Here is a 23,356-nt window from a genome sequence, read left to right as displayed (position 1 = left end):
GCGCGCGCGAACACACACACACACACCCACCCACCCACCCACCACGAATACTGCGCCAACCAACCCAGGCGAACGAACCGAGTCTCAATCGAGGACGCGTTCTGCAAACGCCTTCACCAGCCCCGGCGCCAGCCTCCCCCGCGAGGCCAAGTGCGCTCCGGCCCGGGCACGAGGACCGCGGGGGAGGCTGGGCTCTCCCGCGGACAACACGCGGAGCCCTGCAATCCGGGTCGGCTCTGAGTCACCCGCACGGAAGCCTCGCCGAGATCTCAGCGGCCGGGAAGCGCGCAGCCGGCCAGAGGAGCAGCCGCATGCAGGAGCAGGAACGGCCCAGGTACCGGGGCTGGGAGGCGCGCGGGGCCCGTTCCCCCCCCCCCCCCCACGGCGGGGGTCCCCGACTGGACGCGGCGGCGCGGGACCCGGGCGGGGAGGGAGGGAGCGGCGGGCAGGAGAAGGGGAGGAGAGGACGGGGGAGGGGGGCTGCTGCCGGCGCGGCCCGATCGCACCGGACGCGCCGCGGGTCGCCGCGTGGGGCGCTAAGGTGAGCGTCGGCGAGGGCGGGCGTGGCACCAGCGCGGGGAGCGCGGCGCGCAAGACGCGCCCGGGGTAGGAGGGGGTCCCCGGGGTGGGAGTGACTCCGGGCCGGCTGACCCGCCACCGCGCCGCGATTTGCCAGCAGGAGCGGGAGGCCGGTGCCCAAGCCTGGGGGCTGTTGCGGGAGAAGGCGTGGGCGGGAGCCCCTGCGAGGGTGCGTGGGAACCGCCGCAGGGGTGCAGCAGGGACACCCGGGCGCCCGGGGCAGCTGGGCCTGGAGTTTCATGGAGCCTGGGGCCAGCTCCGGGGAGGTGCTGCGTCAGCGCCACCTCCCGGGGAATGCCTGCGGGCTCCGCGGTCCCTCCCGCCTCCTCTCTGCCTCCTCGCTCCTGCCGGGCTTGAGCTGAAGTCTGACGCTCAGCCAACTGAACCACCCAGGCGCCCCCTTTCACATCTTTCATCTGTTCTTTGGCTGCTTTTCCTCAACTTGAGAAAATGCTTCCTTGCCTGTTTCCACCTCATCCGCAGCCACAGTACTTAATTTAACGGACTCCCCACTTCCCAGATGCTCCCCAGCTGCCTTCCCACTCCTTGCCTCCCTCCCCCTGTGCTGCCTTTCTGTCCTGTTTCCCTGCCCCCCCCCCCAGTCACACCCTCCCAGGTCTCCCAGGGCATCCCTGACTGTTGCCGTCCTCCTGTCTGACTCCTTTCTCTACCTGCAAATGCTGGCAATTCTTAAAAACGGGGTGAGTTTCTTCTCCTAAGCCTTCTCTGTATGTTCTAAGTAATTTCCTCCCATTCGCCTAGAATCTTGGGCAGTCTGAGCACTGATGGCTCCAATCTCTCGCTCCGGGACGTGTGGCCGTCTTCAGCATGGTGCGTTCCACACATCCGGCTCGGGATGGATCACCTTTTTCATTCCGTCTGGCTCCTCACACAAATTTCCGATGGTTCGTGGTTCACCCTAAGCATAAATTAGCTGCAAGTTTGTTAAAAGATAAACTGAGACGTATTAAAAAGTTACGTTTAGGGGTGCCAGGGTGGCTCAGACGGTTGAAGGTCCCACTCTTGATTTCGGTTCAAGTCGTGATCTCGTGTCCTGTGTTCAAGCCCCATGTCCGGCTCTACGCTGACATTGTGGAACATGCTTGGATTCTCTCTCCCTCTCTCCCCCGCCCCTCCCCTGCGCCAGTATGTGCTTGCACCCACGCTCTCTCTCTCTCTCTCTCTCTCTCAAAATAAGGTAAATAAGCATTTTCTAAAAAAAAAAAAATGTATTTGAGCAAGATTAATTTGGATGGGGCAGCATCAATCTAGCAGGTGGAAAGGAGCTCTGAGGAGCTGTGCAAAAGCAAAGATTTATAAGCAGAAGGGATTGGGAACGAGGAAGTTACACGGGGAAGACATATCGCAAAAGCCCCTTTCCCCTAGGGGATGGCAGGGGTCTGTCAGGTCGATGACCTCGCCGGAGCTGGTCAGGCAGCTCCCGACTGACTGGTTTAAGATTCCGATTCTGGGAGAGCCAGAATGTAATTAGGTTAAGTCTCCGGATCTGGGGCTGAGCATAAGCAACTCCACGTGGGGCCTGTGCTCTTGTTTCTAACCAGCCTGGGCGTAGGCCCTGACCCTTCCTGCTCCCTGTCGCTCGTATGATCAGTCACCCAGCCTGGCAATGCCACCTTCCGCTCTCTGGTGCTCGCGTTTCCTCGTGGTTGGCAGCGGCTGGTCTGTGGCCGGGGTGGGTGGGCGGCTTCCCCAGGCTCAGCGGCGGGCCACTGCAGTTTCCTAAAACCCAGGGCACGCCTGTACGACATTCGTTTAAATACCATAGCTGGCTTTTCCAGTGCAAACTTCTTGCCTCAGCACACCCTGCCTGTCACCCAATACCCACCGCCCTGGGCCCCACGTGCACGAACCATGCACCTGCTGCCGTCTTTCCCCCAGCCAGCCCCACCCCCGGCTGCGGCCTCAGCGGTCACCTCCCCTGTCACGGCCTCACAGAGACCCCTGCCCAGCCCCTTAGAGCCAGCTACGCCGCACCTTCTCCTGAGCTTCTAGAGAGAATTCATTCCACTTCTACGTGGGCTTCCTTAGCACTTTGTAAAATATCCGGTTTCAGAGCACACAGCTGGCTTGAGACCACACGTTTCTGTGTGCGTGTGTGTGTGTGTGTGTGTCCCTAGGGTGAGAGCTCCCAGTCAGGAATTATGGCATCTACTGCTCGTTCTCCCCTCTAAACCACATAAGGAAAGTTCTGCATAAAATGCTGTTTGCCCTCAATCCACTTTTGGACGTGTCTGTGGGGAGGTGGAGGGAGCGAGGGGATCACAGGCATTCAGGGTCCCCCCGGGGCGGGGGGGGAGAGCGACGCCTCGTACTTGCTGCCCAATCTGCTACTCTTTCTGTGAGCCTTGAGGACAGTCTTTAATTGCCCTGACCCTGTTCATCAAAGAAAAACTAGCTTAATGCCGACTTATGTTACAGCCTGGAAATCTTTCCACATTGTTGTGTTTTTATGACACAACACTGAACTCCGTGGTGGCACTGGTACCCAGAGGTGTCGTTGCATGTTGTATTGAAATTCAGTCCTTTTCATGTTTATTGGGCAGGTTCCACTTTGGTTGAAGTCCAGCCCTCTCAAAGGCTTGATAGACACCTGAGGTTGGGGCACCGAGAGCCAGCGGGGGAAAGAATCATTCGGTTCTCCTGTTCCAGCTCCTGCCTCTTCACCGCTGTGACCTGGGACCCGCCCCGGAGGTGCTTTTGCGGTGAGTGTGCACCCAGTGAGTCATTGCCGTGGGGCAGACACTGATGGTGAATACTCTGCTAGTGACCAGCACCTGATGGCGTGCAAGTGAAGGAAGAGGAAAGGTGGAAGAAACCAGAAGCAGGCATTTGCCATTAAGTGCAGTTAAAACATCAAGTTGGGATTGCTGTGATATCCCAGTTCACTCCTTTGCCTGTTCAGGCCGGACCACACGCGCGCGCGCGCACACACACACACACACACACACCCGCACTCACACTCACCAGCCTACACTTATGCTCAGGTAGGATCACATCCACATTCCTGTTTACCAAAGGCTCTCCTCCTTTGGGTCTCTTCGGCGCCACCTTCTTTGGCGGCCCAGTGCTGTGAAGGTCGCCTATCCCTTTGGCTTCTAGCTGTTTATTTTCTGAAAAGTCCTCAAATTTGAGGTGAGGGAATGTGGGGCCGGGAGTGGCCTGCAGGGAGGCTGGGCCCTGATCTGTTGTGGGACTCGCCTGCTGCAGACACGTCGGTTTCCCCAAGTCTGCAGCCCTGGGGTTCAAGCTGTGCAGCTGAAGGTTCTGGAAAGGCTTCCAGAGGAAGGAAACTTTCACTTCTGTCCTCTAATGACCTGTTAAGTATAGCATACTGCCGTGCAAGCTGTGTTATTATTGTATTCTCTTGGTTGATGTTTTAAAAATGTCTTTTTTTTTAAATTTATTTAATTATTTTGAGAGAGAGAGAGAGAGAGAGAGAGAGAGAGAGAGAATCCCAAGCAGGCTCTGCCTTGTCAGCACAGAGCCTCACGCAGAGTTGGAACTCACAAAATTGCGAGATCATGACCTGAGCTGAAATCAAGAGTTGGATGCCTAACCAACTGAGCTACCCAGGCACCCTGCTAATTCCATTTTTTAAATATTTATTTATTTTTGAGAGAGAGAGAAAGAAAGAGAGAATGAACAGGGGAAGGGCAGACAAAGAGGGAGACACAGAATCCAAAGCAGGCTCCGGGTTCTGAGCAGTCAGCACAGTGCCTGACATGGGGCTCGAACTCATGAACTGTGAGATTATGATCTGAACTGAAGTCGGACACTTAACTGACTGAGCCACCCAGGAGCCCCTTGATAATTCCATTTTTAAAGGAATGCCTTCTAGGGATTGAGAAAGACTGACTGTCTTGGGTTTAAAACAGGAAAGAGGCTTTTAAAAAATACAATAAAACCTTGGTTTGCGAGCATAATTCATTCTGGAAACAGGCATGTAATCCAAAGCATTTGTATATCAAAGTGAATTTCCTCAGGAGAAATAACGGAAACTCAGATGATTCATTGCACAACCCAAACATATTCATATAAAAATTATTATAGTGCTGTAATATAATATAAAACCATAAAGAGAATAGAAAATAGAAAGAAAAATGAACAAATTAACCTGCACTTACCTTTGAAAACCTACATGGCTGGTGTGAGGAAAGCAAGAGAAAGGAGGGTTATTGTGTAGGACGACTTTCAATAAACTCTTGCCATATACTGTATTTAACGTAACTGGCAATAAGGCAGCAGAGGAACGGGTCTGTATCTGCAGGCAGCCTGACCTAGAATGAAGCAAAGCATTCCTAAAGCTTGTATGGAAAAGCAAAGGACTGTCCATAGGTGCTTTGAAGTGACAAAAAATATACTAGTGCCAGTTGTGGGCACCTCCCAACGTTCTGAAAAATCACTGATTTCTGCCAAATGCCGTTGCCTGAGCATGGGAGATGATCACCCACAATCCCGCAGAGAGAGAGAGAGAGAGAGAGAGAGAGAGAGAGAGAAAGAGAGAAAGAGAGAGAGAAAGGAACCATTGGCTCAGTGTGTGACATTCAGCATCACGTACTACTTGAATTGCAAGACATCACTCATTTATCGAGTTGAAATGTACTGGAAATGTTTGCTCATCTTGCAGAACACTCGCAGAACAAGTTCCTCGCAATCCAAGGTTTTACTGTATTTTTATCTCAACAGGGCAGGGGAACAATTTACAGTGACACATTGTTTAAAGTAAATGCTCTAAGGAAAGGGAGAGAGGTCAGGAAGGCGGGAAGGAGTAAGCTGGGATGAAGGTCAAGGCTGGCTTGGTCAGGCTGGACTCCGATTTGGTGCCTCTGACTCAGAGTGTTCACCTAATGACTTGAGATTTAGATTCATATTTTGTTTCCCTGCTTATGGGCTCTGTTGCTGGGTGCTTGCCACGCCCCCCAATTTCAAACCAGATATGGTCCATGGAAAATAGTGTGTCTTTTGGAGACTTCCTGATTCAAAGTGAATTTTCTGTCTTCCCAGTAGCTCCTATTTTAGGTCAGATCATCCTAAACCCACCCTTATAATGTTGTGAAATCCATCCAGTTGATCTGTGTCTTTTTCTCTCTCTCTCTCTGCCCCTCCCCCACCACACTCTGTCTCTCTCTGTCTCTCAAAAATAAATAAACATTAAAAAAAAATTTTAAAAAAGGTGGGGGCGCCTGGGTGGCTCAGTCGGTTAAGCATCTGACTTTGGCTCAGGTCATGATCTCACAGTTTGTGGGTTCGAGCCCCGCATCGGGCTCTGTACTGACAGCTCAGAGCCTGGAGCCTGCTTCTGATTCTGTGTCTCCCTCTCTCTCTGCCCCTCCCTGCTCATGCTCTGTCTCTCTGTCTCTAAAAAATAAATAAATGTAAAAAACTTTTTTTAAAAAATAAAAAAAAAAGGGGAGCACCAGGGTGGCTCAGTCGGTTGTGTCCGACATGTGAGGTCATGATCTCACGGTCCTTGAGTTCAAGCCCCGCATCGGGCTCTGTGCTGACGGCTCAGAGCCTGGAGCCTCTTCAGATTCTGTGTCTTTCTCTCTGCCCCTCCCCTGCTCACACTCTGTCTCTCTCTGTCTCTCAAAAATAAATAAACGTTAAAAAAAAAATAAAAAGAAATCCATCCAGTTGATTTCACACAACATGGTGACAGAAATGTATTTATTTACAAAGATTTATTTATCTTTATTTTTTAAAATGTATTCTGATGGAGAGAGAGAGAGAGGGAGAGGCAGCGAGAGAAGGAGAGAATCCCAGTAGGGCTCCATGCTGTCAGCGCAAAGCCCTGCACGGGGCTTGAACTCACAAACTGTGAGATCGTGACCTGAGCCGAAATCCAGAGTCAAAGGCTTCACTGACGGAGCCCCCCCAGCTCCTACCAAGACTTATTTATAACAGAACACTGTTTATAGATTATACTAGAGAGACCAAACTGAGGGAGAACTTGCAAGCAGTGAGGGGTTTGCGTAATGATGAATTCAGGCTCTGGGTTGAGATCGCGGGTTCCGACCCAGATTCCTTGATGACCGTCTGTCCAGGCTCCCTGTCTGTAGGGTGGGTCAACTGTGGTGACCTCAGGTATCGTTGTGGGGATTAAGAGATTCCCGTAAAACCTGAGAACCTGGCGCTGAGACGAGTTGGCCTTTGTGACACGAAGGGAGGGAGTCGTCAGGTCCCGAAGGGACTCTGAGCCCCTGCAGTGGTCCTGTTGCTGAGGGTGGCATTCATCCCTCAGCCCTGCGATTGGCTGCTTTGTGAATAAACCAGGGTATTAGTTTCTTATTAATACTGTAACGCCTTACCCTAAATTTACTGCCTGAACACAGTAAAATTTATTATTTTACAGCTCTAGAGGTCACAAGTCCATAATAGGCCTACAGAAGGGCGCCTGGGTGACTCAGTCGGTTAAGTGTCTGAGTCCTGAGTTCGGCTCAGGTCATGATCTCACGGGTTGGTGAGATGGGGCCCGCGTTGGGCTCTTTGCTGGCAGCGTGGAGCCTGCTTGGGAGTCTCTCTCCCTCCCTCTCTGTGCCCCTCCTGGCTTGTGCTTTCACGCTCTAAACAGACAGACAGACAGACAGACATAAGAAATGACATCAATATGGGTCCGCAGAGCTTCATGTTTTCCTGGAGGCTCTAGGGCAGAATTGTTTCCTGGCCTCTTGCAGCTCCTACAGGCTGCCTGCATTCCATGCTCCGTGGCCTCGCGTCCTTTCTGGCCTTTGCTTCTCTTGTGTCATCTCCTTCTCTGCCTCTCACCTCCTGCCTTCCTCTTGTAAGGGCCCTGTAGTTACACGGAGCCCCCCTGGATAATGCAGGAAATCTCCCCATCTCACGATCCTTGGTTCAGTCCATCACATCTGCAAGGTCCCTAATGCCGTGGAAGATGACGAAGGGCTGGGAGATTCCATGTGGATGGCTGTGGGGGCGCGGACATTCTGCTGACCACACCCAGTGGCCTCTGACGGGCGCTCGTGACTAGATGACCTAACAGTGGGCTGGGCTGATGTGCCTCCGTGTTGTGCTTTTTTTGGTGCAGACCTTTCCTGATGGATGATCTCTGTGAAGCCAATGGCAGTTTTGCCATCAACTTATTAAAAATGCTGGGTCAAGAGGACAGCTCGCGAAACGTGTTCTGCTCCCCTCTGAGCATCTCGTCTGCCCTGGCCATGGTCTTCATGGGGGCCAAAGGAAACACTGCCACCCAGATGTCCCAGGTATGCCTGCCTGTCGCAGAGGAGGAGCGGTGGGCCGCTTCTTTGCTTCCTGATGCTTTCTTCATACCTCACCGCAGCGGATGGCCGCCAGTGTGGCTGGTCGGTGGCGAGGGGCACCGTGGTGAGGGAAAGAGAGCAGACATGGCAGAAATGGGAATTATTTAAGACCCACCGTCTACCCTTAGCGTTTACAGGAGAAATCAAGTCGTTATGTCATTTGCACTGGATAGGGGCATCAGTATGTTACAGCAAACTTTGATAAGTAGGATAAGCTATAATTCTGTCCCACAAGAAGTCCGAGGATTTCAACTTTGTTATATTTTAAATGTTTTCTAATGTTTTGTATTAGATTGAATTGTAGCCGTGTGAATCAACTTTCTGTTACATGGGTTCTAAGAGTGTATGATTGTGCGTGCACAAGTGCAAGATGAAAGTAACACAAACATGGACGTCTACCTCCGGAATTATTTAGAGGGAATATAGAATCTGATTGGTCTGAACTGGGTTCTGTGGGATCTGAGCTGCAAACCAAGTAGTGGCAAACACTTGAGGGGAATAGTCTTTAACCTCTTTGTACCTTAAGTTTCTTCGACAACCTTGTGAGTGTCCCAGAACATTGCCAATGCACACCGCTTTCCCATTAATAGCAGGGGTGCGCGGGCGCCCTCTGGAAGTGCTCACTGGAGGAGGGGGGCTTTGGACCCAGGCCCTTGGGAGACAGAGGAACGACTTGACTTGGAAGTCACAGTCTGGTCTGGAGAACTTCTGTGAAGTTGCCGATGAAGTATTTTCTGTTGATTTCTGCTCATTCTTGTATTCCCTGGGTCGTGCTGGATTCATTCCAGCTATCTATTTGTTCTGTTCTGATTCCCTCCTGAGTTATCATACCTGCCTTTCTTATTTATTTTTTTTTTAAAAAAATTCTTCTTTAATGTTTGTTTATTTTTGAGAGAGAGAGACAGATCGTGAGCAGGGGAGGTGCAGAGAGAGAGGGAGACACAGAATCCGAAGCAGGCTCCAGGCTCTGGGCTGTCAGCATAGAGTCCAACGTGGGGCTCGAATTCACGAACCTTGAGATCATGACCGGAGCCAAAGTCGGAGGGTTAACCGGCTGAGCCCCCCAGGCCCCCATCACACCCACGTTTCTAAGTGGAGAAATCTACCAGGGCAGTGGTTCACACCTAGGGGCGATTTTGCCTTCCAGGGGATGTTCACCACTGTCTGGGCAGCTTGGTTGTCCTAAATGAGAGGTGCTACTGACATCTAGTGGGTAGAGGCCAGAAATGCTGCAAAATACCTTACACGGAACAGCAACCAAGTATCTGGCCCCAAAAGTCAGTAGTGCCCAGGTGAAAAAGGACTGTGTGAGGTTTAAATCAAACTCCTTTCAAGGTAGGATCCTTTGTGATTTTCAGTGCAGGCGTTTGTGTGGAGATTGCTCTTTGGGGGACCAAGATGGCGGCAGTGTTACAAGTTTGTGCCCTTGTTTTCTCTTACCAGGCTCTCTGTTTGAACAGAAGTGGAGATATTCACCAAGGTTTCCAGGCACTTCTCACGGAGGTGAACAAATCTGGCACTCAGTACGTGCTCAGAACCGCCAACAGACTGTTTGGAGAGAAGACGTGTGACTTCTTTCCAGTAAGTTGTACTTGCACATCGATGTTAAAGAAATTGAAAATAAAATAGAAACTACGAAAGAACAGAGATAAAGTATAATTCTCTTGCCTTGTAAATGTGCTCAGAATTGTACTTGTGTAATTGTAATTTTGAATTTTATGTTTGCCTCTGAACTATGTCCTTTTTAAAGTTATTTTTGATAGATTCCTTCCGGATGTCAAACTCAGTATGTCCATCCTCCTGCACCCAGACCTGCTTCTCCCCATTGACTCCTCTCTTCAGTGACCACACTGTCTTGTGTGCCTATACAGCTATCCCCAGTCTCACCTCTGGTTGTTAGGCTGTCCCCTGGTCTCTCAAGGCCTCTTACATTTGTCCCCTCTTCTGAATCGCCACCACCACTGCCTGGGTGCAGACTCTCACTGTATCTTCTGCACCATTATTTTAATTCTTCCCTATGGAACTCTCCAAGTCCTGCCGGGTTCTTCCACATTCCTGACAGAGTAGTCTTTCTAAAATGAAAATTGGCTCATAAAACAGGTTTTTAAATCCGTGTGGTGCCCATTTTCTGAAGCATATAATTCCCAAGTTCCTTAGTCCAGGAAAAGCCTGCCATAATGCGGTAAGTGAGGTCCAAAAAATTATGCCGCACACCATGCAGATTGATGCTACCTCAGATTAATGAAGTGATCTAGGCAAACCTGGCCATCTTACTGGCTGGCAGTTCTACGGATTCTTCTGTGAGACTCAGATACCTCCCTGCCCTGGCTGCTGTTGGGTGCTACCCCATGGAAGTTGCCTGCTCTGGACTTGAGTATCATTGGAGAGAATTCTGGGTCTTCTAGGACAAGCACCGATGATCCCAGGAATCCCCTAGTTGGTGTTCATTGTTGAATGTTGGCCTGATCTTTGCGTATTGTCGTTGGGGAATACTGGGGACACAGGGAGCCGCCTTCCCCTTTCCTCAGTTGCTTGGCTTCTCTTTCTCCTACGTTTTCTTTCTTCTGTAGAAGCTAAAATATTTGAGAACAGGAGATGGGCGGAGGATGGGAGCCAATTGCAGGCACATTATATCTGAAACCAAGTTTTTGTGAGGTGAGTTATCTTTGGGTTTTCATGTACTGGGTACAGGCTCTTCCTGAGCTGACCTTACCTTACATTTCAAGGCTCAGCCCTTGGCACTGTTGTCCCTAATCCCCACCTCCCTACCGCCACAGCCCCACGGTGATCTAGACCTGACATCTAGACCATTCCAGTCCGGGAGGACCCAAAGATTTCAGGATGACCTGGTTCCACCATGGAGCCTCCCAGTCATTCACAAATTTCAGACATTGTGGTTGGTGCTGGTGATACGAAAACGAGCAAAAGAAAGTTAGAGTGCCTGGCAGACAGACAGATGATCAAACAGGAAGTCAGTGTGGAGCTGGAGTGTCCGACTGGGACTCTCATGGCGGTTCTGTGCGTGCCTGCCGCCATCCGTGTTCTCGAAGCGTTTGTAACCGTCTGTGTGTGGTGTGGTTTCTCCCAGCCGACTGTGAGCCGCCTCAGGTCTGATGTCTTGTCTTTCCCCTGATGTCCGCCAGCTGGCACAGGGTGAGGCGTGGAGCCGGTGGTCCACACATTTTTGTCAACTGCGTGAACGAGTCTTAAGATGCAGGACGGCCCGTGCAGGAATTTATGCTGGAAATATGCTAAGAGGAAAAAATGCATTCACACTCGTGGGCACTTTGCTGAACAGGGTGAACGCGGGGTCCTGTGTTTGCAGGCCTTTAGGGAGTCCTGCGAGAAGTTCTACCAGGCACAACTGGAGGAGTTGTCCTTCGCAGAGGACACCGAAGAATGCAGGAGACACATAAACGACTGGGTGACAGAAAAGACCGAAGGTGAGAGATTTTCACCGCAGCGCACCTGGCATTTTGCAGGAAAGAGAGCGAGATTGGCGGGGTTGTGGCCTCCATGGTGTTGCCCCGCCTCTCCCTCCCCCTGGGGGCCCCGCAACCAGTGACCTTCTTGTGTGTGTTTGCCAGATTTTCAGGCCAGCAACGCAATTCTGATAGTTTTCTTGGGTTTATGAGATCACGAAGTGGTGATTGCTAAAAAATACGTGAACCTAGTGTAAGGATCTCAGACCTTCTCCCCGCTGGACTGTGCTGGAAAATTTCCGAAAATTGCTTCCTTCTTGGGGCCCCGTTAATCTTCCTTCTGGGGAGGGGGAGACCCTTGCCTTGCCCTGAGGGTAGAGTGACATTCAGTGTAGGTGGCAGCTGAGATAGGGCAACGTTTCACGTGATCTCCCTGTGGTAGTGAGCATAGCTCGTGTTTCTGCATTCCTCCCCTCCCTGGCTGATGTGGCTGATGGCTGAGTTTGCTTTCAGAGCGCGACCTTTTCTCACTTTACGGCAGACTCTGGAGGTGCAGTCCCCACGGAGCCCACAGAGCTCTGAGTACAGAGCTCAGCCTTTCTGGTGTGTGCCCAGCGCATGTGAGGCAGCAGCCGTGATTACACTGAAAGCCAATGAAATAATGACCGTCGGAAGGGCAGAGCGTTTCACATTTTCCTACGTTGTATGTGCAGTGGTCTCTTGCTCTCCAGTTGATCCAGCAGTAATGGGTCACGAGGGGAGGCTGGAAGGTTCTCCATACGCTACTCTCCCTACACCACTCACTTCCTCTTCGTCACATTGACCATCAATATGTTTCCCCCAAATACCAGAGCCAGAGGGGGCATTGGGGTTCACTTTGTCCCCGGTCTCATTGGATAACTCAGTTTGGGCCCCTGTATTGCACCCCTTAATTCCTTTACCCCATGCATGCCTTCAGGAAGACTGCTTTCACCCATTTTCAGGTCTGTATTCCTTCATCCTTTGGAAGCTTCTCCCCACCTAAATGAGATTTGAAGGTTGGCGTAGAGCAGTGATTCTCAGAATCAGCCCCGGGGTACCATCTGCCAAGGGCTGAAGATACTTGGGTTGTTACAGTTGGGTTAATGCTATCTGGCTTAACATCCTACAGTGCACAGGACACTCCCCACCACAAAGAATTATCTGGCTTTACATGCTAGTAGTGGCATGGTTGAAAAATTATGGCGCCATGGCTGGGAAGCTTACCGTTAGACTCAGGGCTCTTGGGTTATTTTCTCAGCTCAGCCACTTGCCACGTATGGGTCTTTGGCACAAATGTCAGGCAAATGCTCTGGCCTGAATTTCTCTATCTATAATGTGAGGGTAAAACGATAGTCGACCTGCCTGCTTCAAGATTGTTGTTTAAGGACGAGCAATACCCTGTGTATGTGCACAGCACTGCAATGCATCGCCCTGTTCCTCAGGTGGCCAGGAAGACAGGATTCCAGCCTGGCTGTCAACCAAGCCAGGCTTCGTATGTCAAGAGGATTGTGGGAAACAATGTTTATTCCCCTCCCCTCTCCCCGAAATAGCAATCAAGTTCTCTCGTATTCTTTGCAGGTAAGATTTCAGAGATACTGGGTCCTGGGACAGTTGACCCACTGACGAAGCTGGTTCTCGTGAATGCCATCTATTTCAAAGGAAAGTGGAACGAGCAATTTGATAGAAAGCACACAAGGGGAATGCCCTTTAAAACCAACCAGGTAGGGAAATATATTTTCAGGTGTACTACGACTTAAAATAATACGCTGGGAAAGATTGTGATTGAATGGAAAAAAATAATGTATTTCATACTATATTTCTGAATGAATTTCATGCCCCCTTGTATCTTTTATTGGACAGGGAAAGAGAAAAGCTGAAATCATTTTTATATTGACAGTTTTGTGTTTGCCTCCTTTGTCAGACTGATTCTTCTGTCTTGGGTCATATTAATTTGGATTGAAAGAAAATTTCTTCTGACCCTTGGAGTTATGTTTGTATTGTACCATCACCGTCTCTATTTACATAGACACCTTCTTGCAATATCAGTGAGAACTACGCCTGTGTGTTGCCTTATAATCAGAGCCATACAATTCCGAACACAAGAAAAAAAGAGTGTTAGCAGATGTTCAGGCTGATTTTGTCTTTATTATTTTTTGGACCTTCTTAAAAAGAAAAATTGTATATGTTTACGGTGTGTGAGATGATTTTGATATACGCATTATAGTGAAAAAAGTGCCACAGTCAAGCTAAGTAACATACACTTTCCTCACATGGTTACCGTATTATTTCTGTGATGAGAGCACCTGAAATCTACTCTTAGCAAATTTCCAGCATTCCCTACAGTATTATTAACTGCAGCCATCATGCTGGATATCAGATCTTCAGACTGAAAGCCTAACTTAAAAAATTTTTTTGGCCGTATTCCCTTTTGAGCCCGATAATGTCTGGCTGTCAGGAGCAATTAGCTGAAAATTTGACGTGCATCAACTTGGTGATAGCACGTTGCACACAGATTTGAAAGTCTGGAATACATTTGATGCGAGCTTTAGAAGAGGTGGACACTGAAAATCTTGTCAAGGTCCCTCGCCAAGAAAACCAAAGCCATAAAGCCAATTATATAAGTGAGCAACTTTCCAGAATAAAAATATAACTCTCTGTGGCCTCTACATCTTTTCTAACCACATCCTTCAACCCCCAAACCTGAATATTAGTTAATCCTCCCCTCAACTTGGATAAATAATTCTTAATTATAAGGTCACTGGGAGTGCTCCTCTAATGCATCTTCCCAGAAGAGAAAAACACGGCTTCTTCCAAAAATAACGTAGGGTTTTATGTTTCTGTCTCTCTATTTGCCAATTTTATCCTCTCTCGCCTGGTAATATTTGACCTGCTGGACAATAGCGTGTTGTATTCAATACTAATATGTAATAAAGAAATCTTCCATCTATCGCATAATGCACAGAAATCATAATCCTGTTATACGTACCTAGGGTTCTGCAAATTAGATTTCCCTTATTTTGGTAAGCTGTGCTCCTTTCTTTCAGTAGTCTGATTTAAATTCCTATTTTCATTAGGAGAAAAAGACCGTGCAGATGATGTTTAAGCAAGCTAAATTTAGAATGGGGTATGTGGACGAGGTGCCCATGCAGGTCCTGGAGCTGCCCTACGCGGGGAAGGAGATGTGCCTGGTCTTCTGCTGCCAGATGACAACACCGATCTCGCCGTGGTAAGGAAGCCCTTGCCAGTAGGCCTAGGGTCCATGCAGGCAGCGGGCGCTCAGGTCTTTATGTCCGTCGACCAGATAGCATTTGAGGAATTTCCAGTGTAGGGTTATGAGGAGTGCCGAACATCATCTCAGGTCTTGGGTGACATGTGTTGGCATTTCTGTTGAGTATCTACCTAGGAATGGAATGGTTGGTGAGGACACATTCTGATGAAGCTAAGAAGAGAGAGTTCCAGAAGAGCCCTGTTCTCTATTCTGAAGGGAGGGGCTGGTTGAGGTCTCAATAATTTTTTTTAAATTTTTTAAATTAATGTTTTTTATTAGAGGGAGAGAGAGTGCAAGCAGGGAGAGGGGCAGAGGGAGAGAGAGAGAATCCGAGCAGACTCTGGGCTTAGCGCAGAGCCCAGAGCGGAGCTCGATACCACAGCCCTGGATCACGACCTGAGCCGAAACCACGAGTCGGATGCTCAACTGACTGAGCCACCCAGGCGCCCCGGAGGTCCCAATAATTACTGAACAAAAGGACTAGAAAAGGAGGAGGATTGATCTGGGCAGTGTTTCTCAAACATTAATGTGCATAGGAATCTCCTGGGGATCTTGCTAAAATGCAGATTTTTGACTCGGGGGGGTATGGCCTGAGATCTTGCATTTCTAACAAGATTCCTGATGTCCCCGATGCTGCTGGCCAAGGACCGCACTTTGAGTAGCAAGCGTCTCAAGGACCGGCGAAGAATTTCCCTTGGCCGGGAGGAGAGGGACGTCTTCCCATGAGAGAAAAGGAACACAGTTCAGGATGGGAGAAAGTCAATTTGTAAGGAGGTGCGGGACCAGTCGTGAGCGTGTTACCTAGCTCTCCGGGGTTGGGGAAAGGCTTCCTTTCTAACACTTGCTGATTCCCGTGGCGTCCGTCACGGATGAGATCTGTCGTGGCCGCGTAAGAAGAGAAATTAGGAGAGTCTGGGAAACAGAGCTGATGTCCAGACAGCCATCACTGGAGAGGGGCACTCACCTGGGCTCCAGGTGGTGAAGAGAAGGGGGACAAGCTCTGCCCACCTCCGCTGCCGGGCCCACGCGGAGATGCCAGGGCCCAGCCCCGCTGCGCGCACAGCCAGGGACCAACACCACAGAGGAAACCCTGCAGCCACCAGTCTCGCTCTCTTCTCTGTTTCTTTTTCATCGTGGACAAACAGAATGAGCGATGAGGCTGGAGGTTTGGAACGAACCCCAGGGCAGGCAAGAAGACAAACACGAATGCCAGAAGCAACGGTCTTGTTGAATTCTCCGTCGCTGCGCTCCCCTTCCCCAGAAGCCACGTCTCCCTTCCTGTTCAGATCGTCCCCGCTTTCCCCCTCTTTGACCCGTCAGAGTTCCGACCCAAGCTCTGTCTCTTTTTTGTCCGTCTCTCGCGTTCACAGCAGTGTGCATTGCACGAGTACAATCGATTGGTCATGAGAGCTTTCTAAACGAAAAAATATTTGAAGTGAGTTTAGTACGGATAGTTAAAAAAAACCCACACACCTCCCCTGTTTCAAGTGTTTCTTTTTTGTTTTAGCTGTTTTCCCTCTTATATCCATAGAACAGGGAAAAAGATGAGAATTTGAGGGGAAATCTTGGTGTGTTTACAAGAGGAAAATGTCCGTCGATTGTCTTGGGCCAGAACTCATGGCATCGGGGAGGGGAACTGAGTGGGGACATGGGCACCAGGCTGTTGTGGTTACATTTGAAGATTTGACTCCTCATTATTTCAGGTGGAAGAAACCTTACATACGAGAAGTTCAGAGCCTGGACAAATCCAGAAAAGATGACTCGAGGAAAAAGTTCAGGTTTTCCTTCCCCGATTGAAGCTGGCGGAGAGTTACGACTTGGAGTCTTTCTTCGAGGTTTAGGTATGACCGATGCGTTTGAGGAAGCCAAGGCAGACTTTTCGGAATGTCAGCAAGAAGAATGTGCCTGTGTCCAAGGTCGCACACAAGTGCTTCGTAGAGGTCAATGAGGAGGGCACAGAGGCGGCCGTGGCCACGGCCCGTGGTCAGGAATGCCCGGTGCTGCAGAATCGAACCAAGATTTTGTGCAGACCACCCTTTCCTTTCTTCATCATGCACCACGGCACCAACAGCATCTTGTTCTGCGGCCGCTTCTCTTCTCCGTAAGGAGGGGCGGTTCCCGTGTGCACACGTCTTCCCTTCTGCCCACTTGGCTTAAGGCAGATCCTTGTGACCCAACTGGTACGGTGCTTTGAATGCCAAAATAAAAGTGCGTGCACCCAGAAAGTGTGTGAACGTTTTTACCGAATATTCCCCAGGCGCTGGGAAAACTGAGGCGTCAGGTGTGTGACATTTGGGGCTGAGAAGGCCATGCTTATTCTGGAGGGTTTGGGGAGCTCCTCTTCCTCAGTGACTCTGCCCACATCTGCTTATCGGAGGATGGCCTGCTCCTCTCAGATCCTGCTCTCCGCTGTTTGTGGGTGTTAGGGTTTCCCAAACCAGCCCTCTGTACGCTTTCCCGTCCTTCAGTGACCTCGAAGCTCTGCCCACCTCCGCTGCCGGGCCCACGTTGGAGATGCCAGGGCCCAGCCCCGGCTGCACACACAGCCAGGGACCAACACCACAGAGGAAACCCTGCAGCCAGCCAGGTCCCCAGATAAGCACCGAGATGAAGTGTCTCCCCCCAACGTCGCACGGACCGCCCTGTGTATCTCACGTCTCGCACAGTCCCTCACGAAGGCAACACCTTCAGATCTTCTTGCCGTAACCCTTCAGGCCTGAGCTCGGAGGGCAGAGCTCTGATGGTGCCGTGTGGTCCTCTCCATTCTGAAGCACCGTCCCCCGCCTCTCCCTGCCCCACAGGGACCTTCGCAGGAAGCACCTGCAGGAGCAGAAGTCCCTCTAGTTCATCACCTGTGCTCACGTGTGTCTCCAGCCCATCTAGCTTACAAACGGGCCCTCCCTGCAGTATTCATTTGACCTCAAAAAATTAATTTGTATTATGGTAGCAATTTGGAAGCTGTTGAAAAGTCCCAAAGAAACTGGAGTCACCCGTAATCACCACTGTTAAATCAGCACTGTAAAATCACGATGAGTGACATATATCCTTCCCTGTTCTGTGTATGCAAATGCAAATTTAGAAACGTCTTAGCACAAGTTAATCATCTACTTTGGTAGCTGTTCCTACCCTTACTTGGTATAAACTTTCCTCAAGATAATTATGTCATCAATTTCATGGGTCCTATTCTAAGGCTCTATTTCTTCTATTGGATCTGCTTTTAGACAATTTAGATAACTGAAATGATTTATGTTGTATACCGTACTCTTATGTGAACATACTAAAATTTGCTGCACATCCTTCATATTTTAGAAGAAATGTTCCTAAAAAGTACTGTCAAGATAAAAGCTGGGCACATTTTGAGACTTCTTCCAAATTAGGCTCCAGAATGCCGTAAGGATTTATAACCCCCCGTTCATTACCATTTTACACTACCACTAGCTGTGGATGGCCATTTTCTCTTCCTTTTTTTTAATGATTGGTTATTCCTGACTTCTGTTTTGGATTCACAGTTCACAGTTACTGTAATATGAACCATCCATATTATAGTTCTACTTAACGATTCATCAAGCTAGAATACGTTCTCTGTAGGTCACATTCATTTTGGGGCTATACTTTCCAAAGAAGACTCGGTCGAAAGTTAATCCACGGGACTAGAAGGCCTGCATCTTTTAGTTTTAATCTCATTTCCACCTCTAATTTAAAAGAATCTGCAACCTTTATTGAGGTACAATTTACACAGAAGAAACTTTACGTATTTACAATGTACAGGTTGATAAGTTTTGACACATGTAGGTGTCCATGAAACCAAACCAATGAACAAATGGCCAGGTACCAGGCCAGGGGAGGCCTGTCGGGCAGTCCTCTAAGGTCTCCACACTGACAGTCCCTATGACTGGGCCAGGAGGTGACTTAGGGAGACTCGCCAACTGTTACCCAGACCTCCTTGCTTTCCAAATAAAGCAGAGTAGGGGTCAGGTTGAGATCCTTCTGTCCCCAGAGGGGACAGAAGCAGGATGTCAAGGTCAGAGGTCAGTGGCCTCAAATCTCTGGGCAGGGGTTAGCTTGGGAGTTCTCTCTGGTAAAGTGGAAATGTTCTATACGGCTGATGTTCCATATAGCTGAAACCCGGCCCAGATGGGGTCTCAAAACTGCAAAGGTCCTCGGAGGGCCCCTCTGTGTCCCAAGCATAACACCCAGGAACCAACATGAAAAGTGATGATGAGAACAGGATCCAACTCCATAGAGTTGTTGAGAGAACTTACTGGGCATGTAAAGAGGTCGGAACCATGCCTGGCATAGTATACTGGACCCAGCATATAATTGGTGACTCGTTATTAGACAAGTCTCACTTGCATCTTTGTGCATCTAAAAAGCAATAATTAGAAACGTAGTTAATTTTGCACTAAAAAATATAGTGTTCTCAATAATAATTCGAGATAAGTAAGGCTGTTACAATGAAAATTAAGAAATGCTAGAGAGGGGCGCCTGGGTGGCGCAGTCAGTTGAGCATCTGACTTCGGCTCGGGTCATGATATTGCTGTCGGTGAGTTCGAGCCCCCTGTGTCGGGTTCTGTGCTGACAGCTCAGAGTCTGGAGCCTGCTTCCCTCTCTCTCTGCCCCTCCCATGCTCGTGCTCTCTTTTCTCTCTCTCTCTTTCTCTCTCTCTCAAAAATAAATATTTTAAAAAATGCTATAGAAAGTCATTAGAGATGACCAAAAGAAATGGAGAGATTTCATACCATGAATAGAAAGACCTTGAGTTGAAAAGTCATCAGTTTTCCCTCACTTGTCCTGTAGATGTAATGTGATGCTAATCCAAATTCCAGCAATGTTTTCTGTGGAACTTGACGAGTACATTGAAAGATTTATATGAATAAGCAAAGGGCCAAAAATACCCAGCACCCTCCTTCAGAAAAAGATCAAGTTGCAGAGCACCGCTGTACCAGATATTGTAGCTTATGATAAAGTTTTAATAATTCAGTGTGGTGTTTACACGGGGATAGACAAACAGATTAATGGTACAGAATAGAGCTCGAAAGCATATTCACATATGAAAATGGAAATGGGATAGAACTGGCATTAGAAGGCAATAGGGAAATGCCAACCCAAGATAATGTGCTGGACAACTTCCTTATATAAAAGAAAACAAAATTGATTACTGAGTGATTAAATACCAAAATATGAAAATCAAATTTTGTAAGCTTTTCAAGAAAACATAGCAGAATATTTCATGACTCTCAGGAAGGGATAGATTTCTTAAACAATATACAAAAGCAACAATTAAGGCAAACAACTGACAAAATCAGCTACATTAAAACATGTACTTTAGGGGCACCGGGGTGGTTCAATTGGTTAAGCATCGGACTCTTGAGATAAATTGAGGTCTTGATCTCACGGTCGTGGGTTCAAGCCCCTCACTGGGTTCCACTAGGTGTGAAGCCTACTAAAAAAATATACTTTATAAAACATCGTAAAAATTAGAAAAACATAGGCTCAAACCAGGAGATGATAGTGTAACACATTTAAAAGATATTAAAAGCGAAATACCAAAATAAAATACTTTTCATGAAAGAATCTAAGAAAATGGTAAGCCAATGGAAAAATGGGTAAAGACTTGAAGCTCTGTGTTTACAAAGGAGAAAACAGAAAAGGTCAATAAACATATGAAAAGATGCTCAATGTCATTAATGAAAGAAAGCAAATTAAAATAGGAATTAGAGGTCAGAGGGAGGTGGGGCCATGGAGGAAAGGCAGAGAGATGTAATGTTTTTGGCTTTTGAAGATGGAGGAAAGGGGACCGAGCCAAAGAATGTAGATGGAGAAGCTGAAGAAGACAGGGAAATGGATTCTGCCCTAGAGCCTCCAGAGAGGAGCATATAGCCCCACGGGTACCCTGGTTCTAGCCCACTGGGACCTACCTGCCTTGGACTTCCGGCCAGCAGAACTGTGACATAGTGAATTCGTGTTTCAGATCTTGCAGTTTGTAATAATTTATCACAGTATCAGCAAGAAATCAATAAAGTATTCAATACTGTTGCTTTTCTTTTGCAAATGACAGAAACACATTTCTGCCTAACTTAAGAAAAAAGTAATTTATTATCCCATATCAAGCTTAGAAAAGTACCTGAGGAATAACTAGGACCGTGGACCCATTTGGCTTAGGCTCACTCCCCATCTCTGGCTTTGTTGTTTTTCTTAAGTGTCCGCTTCCTTTTCTTTCCCCACGGAACTTGAGGTGGATATTCACCCCTCTAACCATCAACCATCATCTTGGATTGGTCATTTTGTAACTTACTTATCCTAGAACGAACAACAAGGCCAAAGGGGCTAGGATGTACCGACATCCTGCCTCCCTGGGAAGCCATAGGGATGAACCAGAGAAAAGTTCTTATAATATGAAGCTTGGAAGATCATCAAGTGTCTGTACCCTACTCAACCTGTTTTGGCCTTAATTGAGCTTCCTTCCGTCAGTCAAAGATAAACACAACCAGAAAAGGTTAACTAAAAAGAACATTGATCCAGTTATGTAAAAGCATTTGGACCAGGATGCCTGGGTGGCTCAGTCGGTTAAGGATCCAACTTCCACTCTGGTCATGATCTTACAGTTTGTGGATTCGAGCCCAGCATCGGGCTCTGGGCTGACAGCTCAGAGCCTGGAACCTGCTTCTGATTCCACGTCTCCTTCTCTCTCTGCCCCTCCCCTGCTTACTCTCTGTCTCTGTCTCTTTCAAAAATAAACATTAAAAAATTAGAAAAAAAGTTAAAGCATTTGGACCAACAACATTATCACGAGCAAAGTTCACCTACCGTATTGGTTTTCTGTTGCTGCCTTGACAGATGACCCCAGATTCAGAGGCTCACGCAACGTGGATTTGTTATTTCGCAGTTTGGTAGGTCAGTAGACTTGACTTGTCTGCCCCAGTCTTACCAGGTTAAAGTCAGAGTGCTGGCAGGACTACCCACCTCCTTTCTGGGGCTCCAAAGTAGAATACACTTCAGGGACATTCAGGTTACTGAGCACAACACTGAGCTCTTTGTGGAACCAAGTTCGTGTTTCCTTGTTAGCGGTCAGTGGGACATTTCCCAGCTTCTTGGCCTCCTCCTTCTTCCATTTTCCAAGCCAGCAATGGCAGTCCAGTCCATCTTATGGTTTTGTAGGGGAGGAAGACTTTACCTCTACCCGTCTTGGGTTTTCACTGAGACCCTTTAACACGAAGACAAATTAGCAAGAGGAAAACAGTTTACTACAGCATGCATTTGTATAGACTATGATCAGATATCCCACTCCTAGTTCACCACTAGAGCAGCTATATGTTTGAGAGACATGTGAAATAATGCTCAGAGCAATATTGTTCCTCATGGCAAGAAAAAATGTTGAAAAAAAACCTGTAGGAAAAATGCTGACTGATTAAAATGAATAAATTCTGTTGTAGGCATTTAGCAGAATCAGGGTCATAACCTTGCTGAGCTCTGGGGCGCTATTCACATTGTTAGCACCTTTCATATAGATCATCATGGAGTGGTATCTTCTGGAAGTTGTACAAATTTGTATGGAATACCACATATTGGGGAAAGTGAATTAATCCTAGCTATCAGCATAAAACATAATGTAGGACAAAAATAGCAAGGGTCAAGTACATTTGCACCAAGTTAAACAGTAAGCAGACTGATCATTATGCTGTGAAGGATATATACGTGTAGTAAAGCTATAAGAAAAATACAGGAATTATTAATGCAAAATACAAGCTACTATTAAATCCAGGGCAGGAAAAGAATGTGATCAGCTAGGCCAACAGGAAGCTTCAGAGTCATTCATGATAGTTTCTTAAGCTGGGTAGTGGATATTTGATGTTTATTAAATTTACTATTAATCTTTAAAAATATACATTTAACTATACCCATTGGTATATCCATTGTGTTATATGCCTGATACATTTCACAATAAAAAGAAATTTGACACAAGAATGGAGAAATCATGGTATAGTATGGTGTGATAAGAAGTACAATAAGCTGAGAAAAATAAGACCAAATACTGTTAAATTTAATAATCGCACTAAATGTAACTTCCCTATTAAAAGACAAAAATATTTTCAATGTGCCTCTTTCACTACTGGACAAATGAACATGGAAAAAACAGTAAAAACTCAGTGAAAAAGCTCAATATTACACCATACTTCACACTAAGACCCATTTTTGTACATCTTTATGTTGACTATAGTGGCCATTAATTTTTGAAGATCATATTATCATTTGGCGCTAAAAAATTATTGTGAGTGCCAAAAATTATTAAGCTAGAATAGTGATGTGAAATTTGATCTTAGAGAAGCAAATCCTTAGGTTTAGAGGACGGCGTAAAATTCCCTATTCTGTTGCAAAGCACCAGCCATGATTTATAGAACCTGAGAAGAAGCTATGCTATAGGATTACCCATCACTCACCAGCATCAAAGCTTGCAGAAAGGGTGCCAGCAGTTTGCAAAAAAATTCCTAGAGACACTAGTGCTCTGTCTGCTCACATGTTTGGTAATGCCCACATACCACATTTCCTGATGGCACAATAAATAATACTTGGACAAAAAAAACCCCACAAACAACATGAACATCTATGCTTTTCAGCCCCATAACTATTGAGACAGTTTCTGAACTGGTTTCAAGGTTATTTTGAAATTTATTTTGCAAATATTTAATTTTACATATGAAAAAGAATAAAATATAATAAAACATACATCTAAGTATAGCTAAAAGAACTCTTTACATATTTATAAA

The 23,356-nt window shown here is 47.6% G+C and overlaps 1 protein-coding gene across 2 annotated transcripts; it reads left to right on the top strand.

The window, feature by feature from the left end:
* Positions 1–226: 226 nt before the first annotated feature.
* LOC115528364 (serpin B8-like) lies at positions 227–20,263 on the top strand. 2 transcript variants are annotated; one of them, XM_030336444.1, is made up of 8 exons: positions 227–334; positions 3,144–3,302; positions 7,646–7,823; positions 9,324–9,461; positions 11,179–11,323; positions 12,902–13,044; positions 14,398–14,549; positions 16,295–17,831. In XM_030336444.1, exons 3-8 carry the CDS (start codon positions 7,656–7,658, stop codon positions 16,386–16,388), a joined length of 840 nt encoding a protein of 279 aa, XP_030192304.1. In that variant the 5' UTR covers positions 227–334; positions 3,144–3,302; positions 7,646–7,655; the 3' UTR covers positions 16,389–17,831. The 2 variants fall into 2 exon arrangements, with proteins under 2 accessions (XP_030192304.1, XP_030192305.1); XM_030336445.2 differs by having other exon boundaries at positions 231–334; positions 11,206–11,323; positions 16,295–20,263.
* Positions 20,264–23,356: the final 3,093 nt, after the last annotated feature.

The sequence above is a fragment of the Lynx canadensis genome, chromosome D3 (genome assembly GCF_007474595.2).
Source record: "Lynx canadensis isolate LIC74 chromosome D3, mLynCan4.pri.v2, whole genome shotgun sequence".
In the NCBI taxonomy this organism is placed as follows: Eukaryota; Metazoa; Chordata; class Mammalia; order Carnivora; family Felidae; genus Lynx; species Lynx canadensis.
The sequence above is the reverse complement of the archived record's forward strand: the minus strand, read 5'-3'. Positions and strand labels throughout refer to the sequence as shown.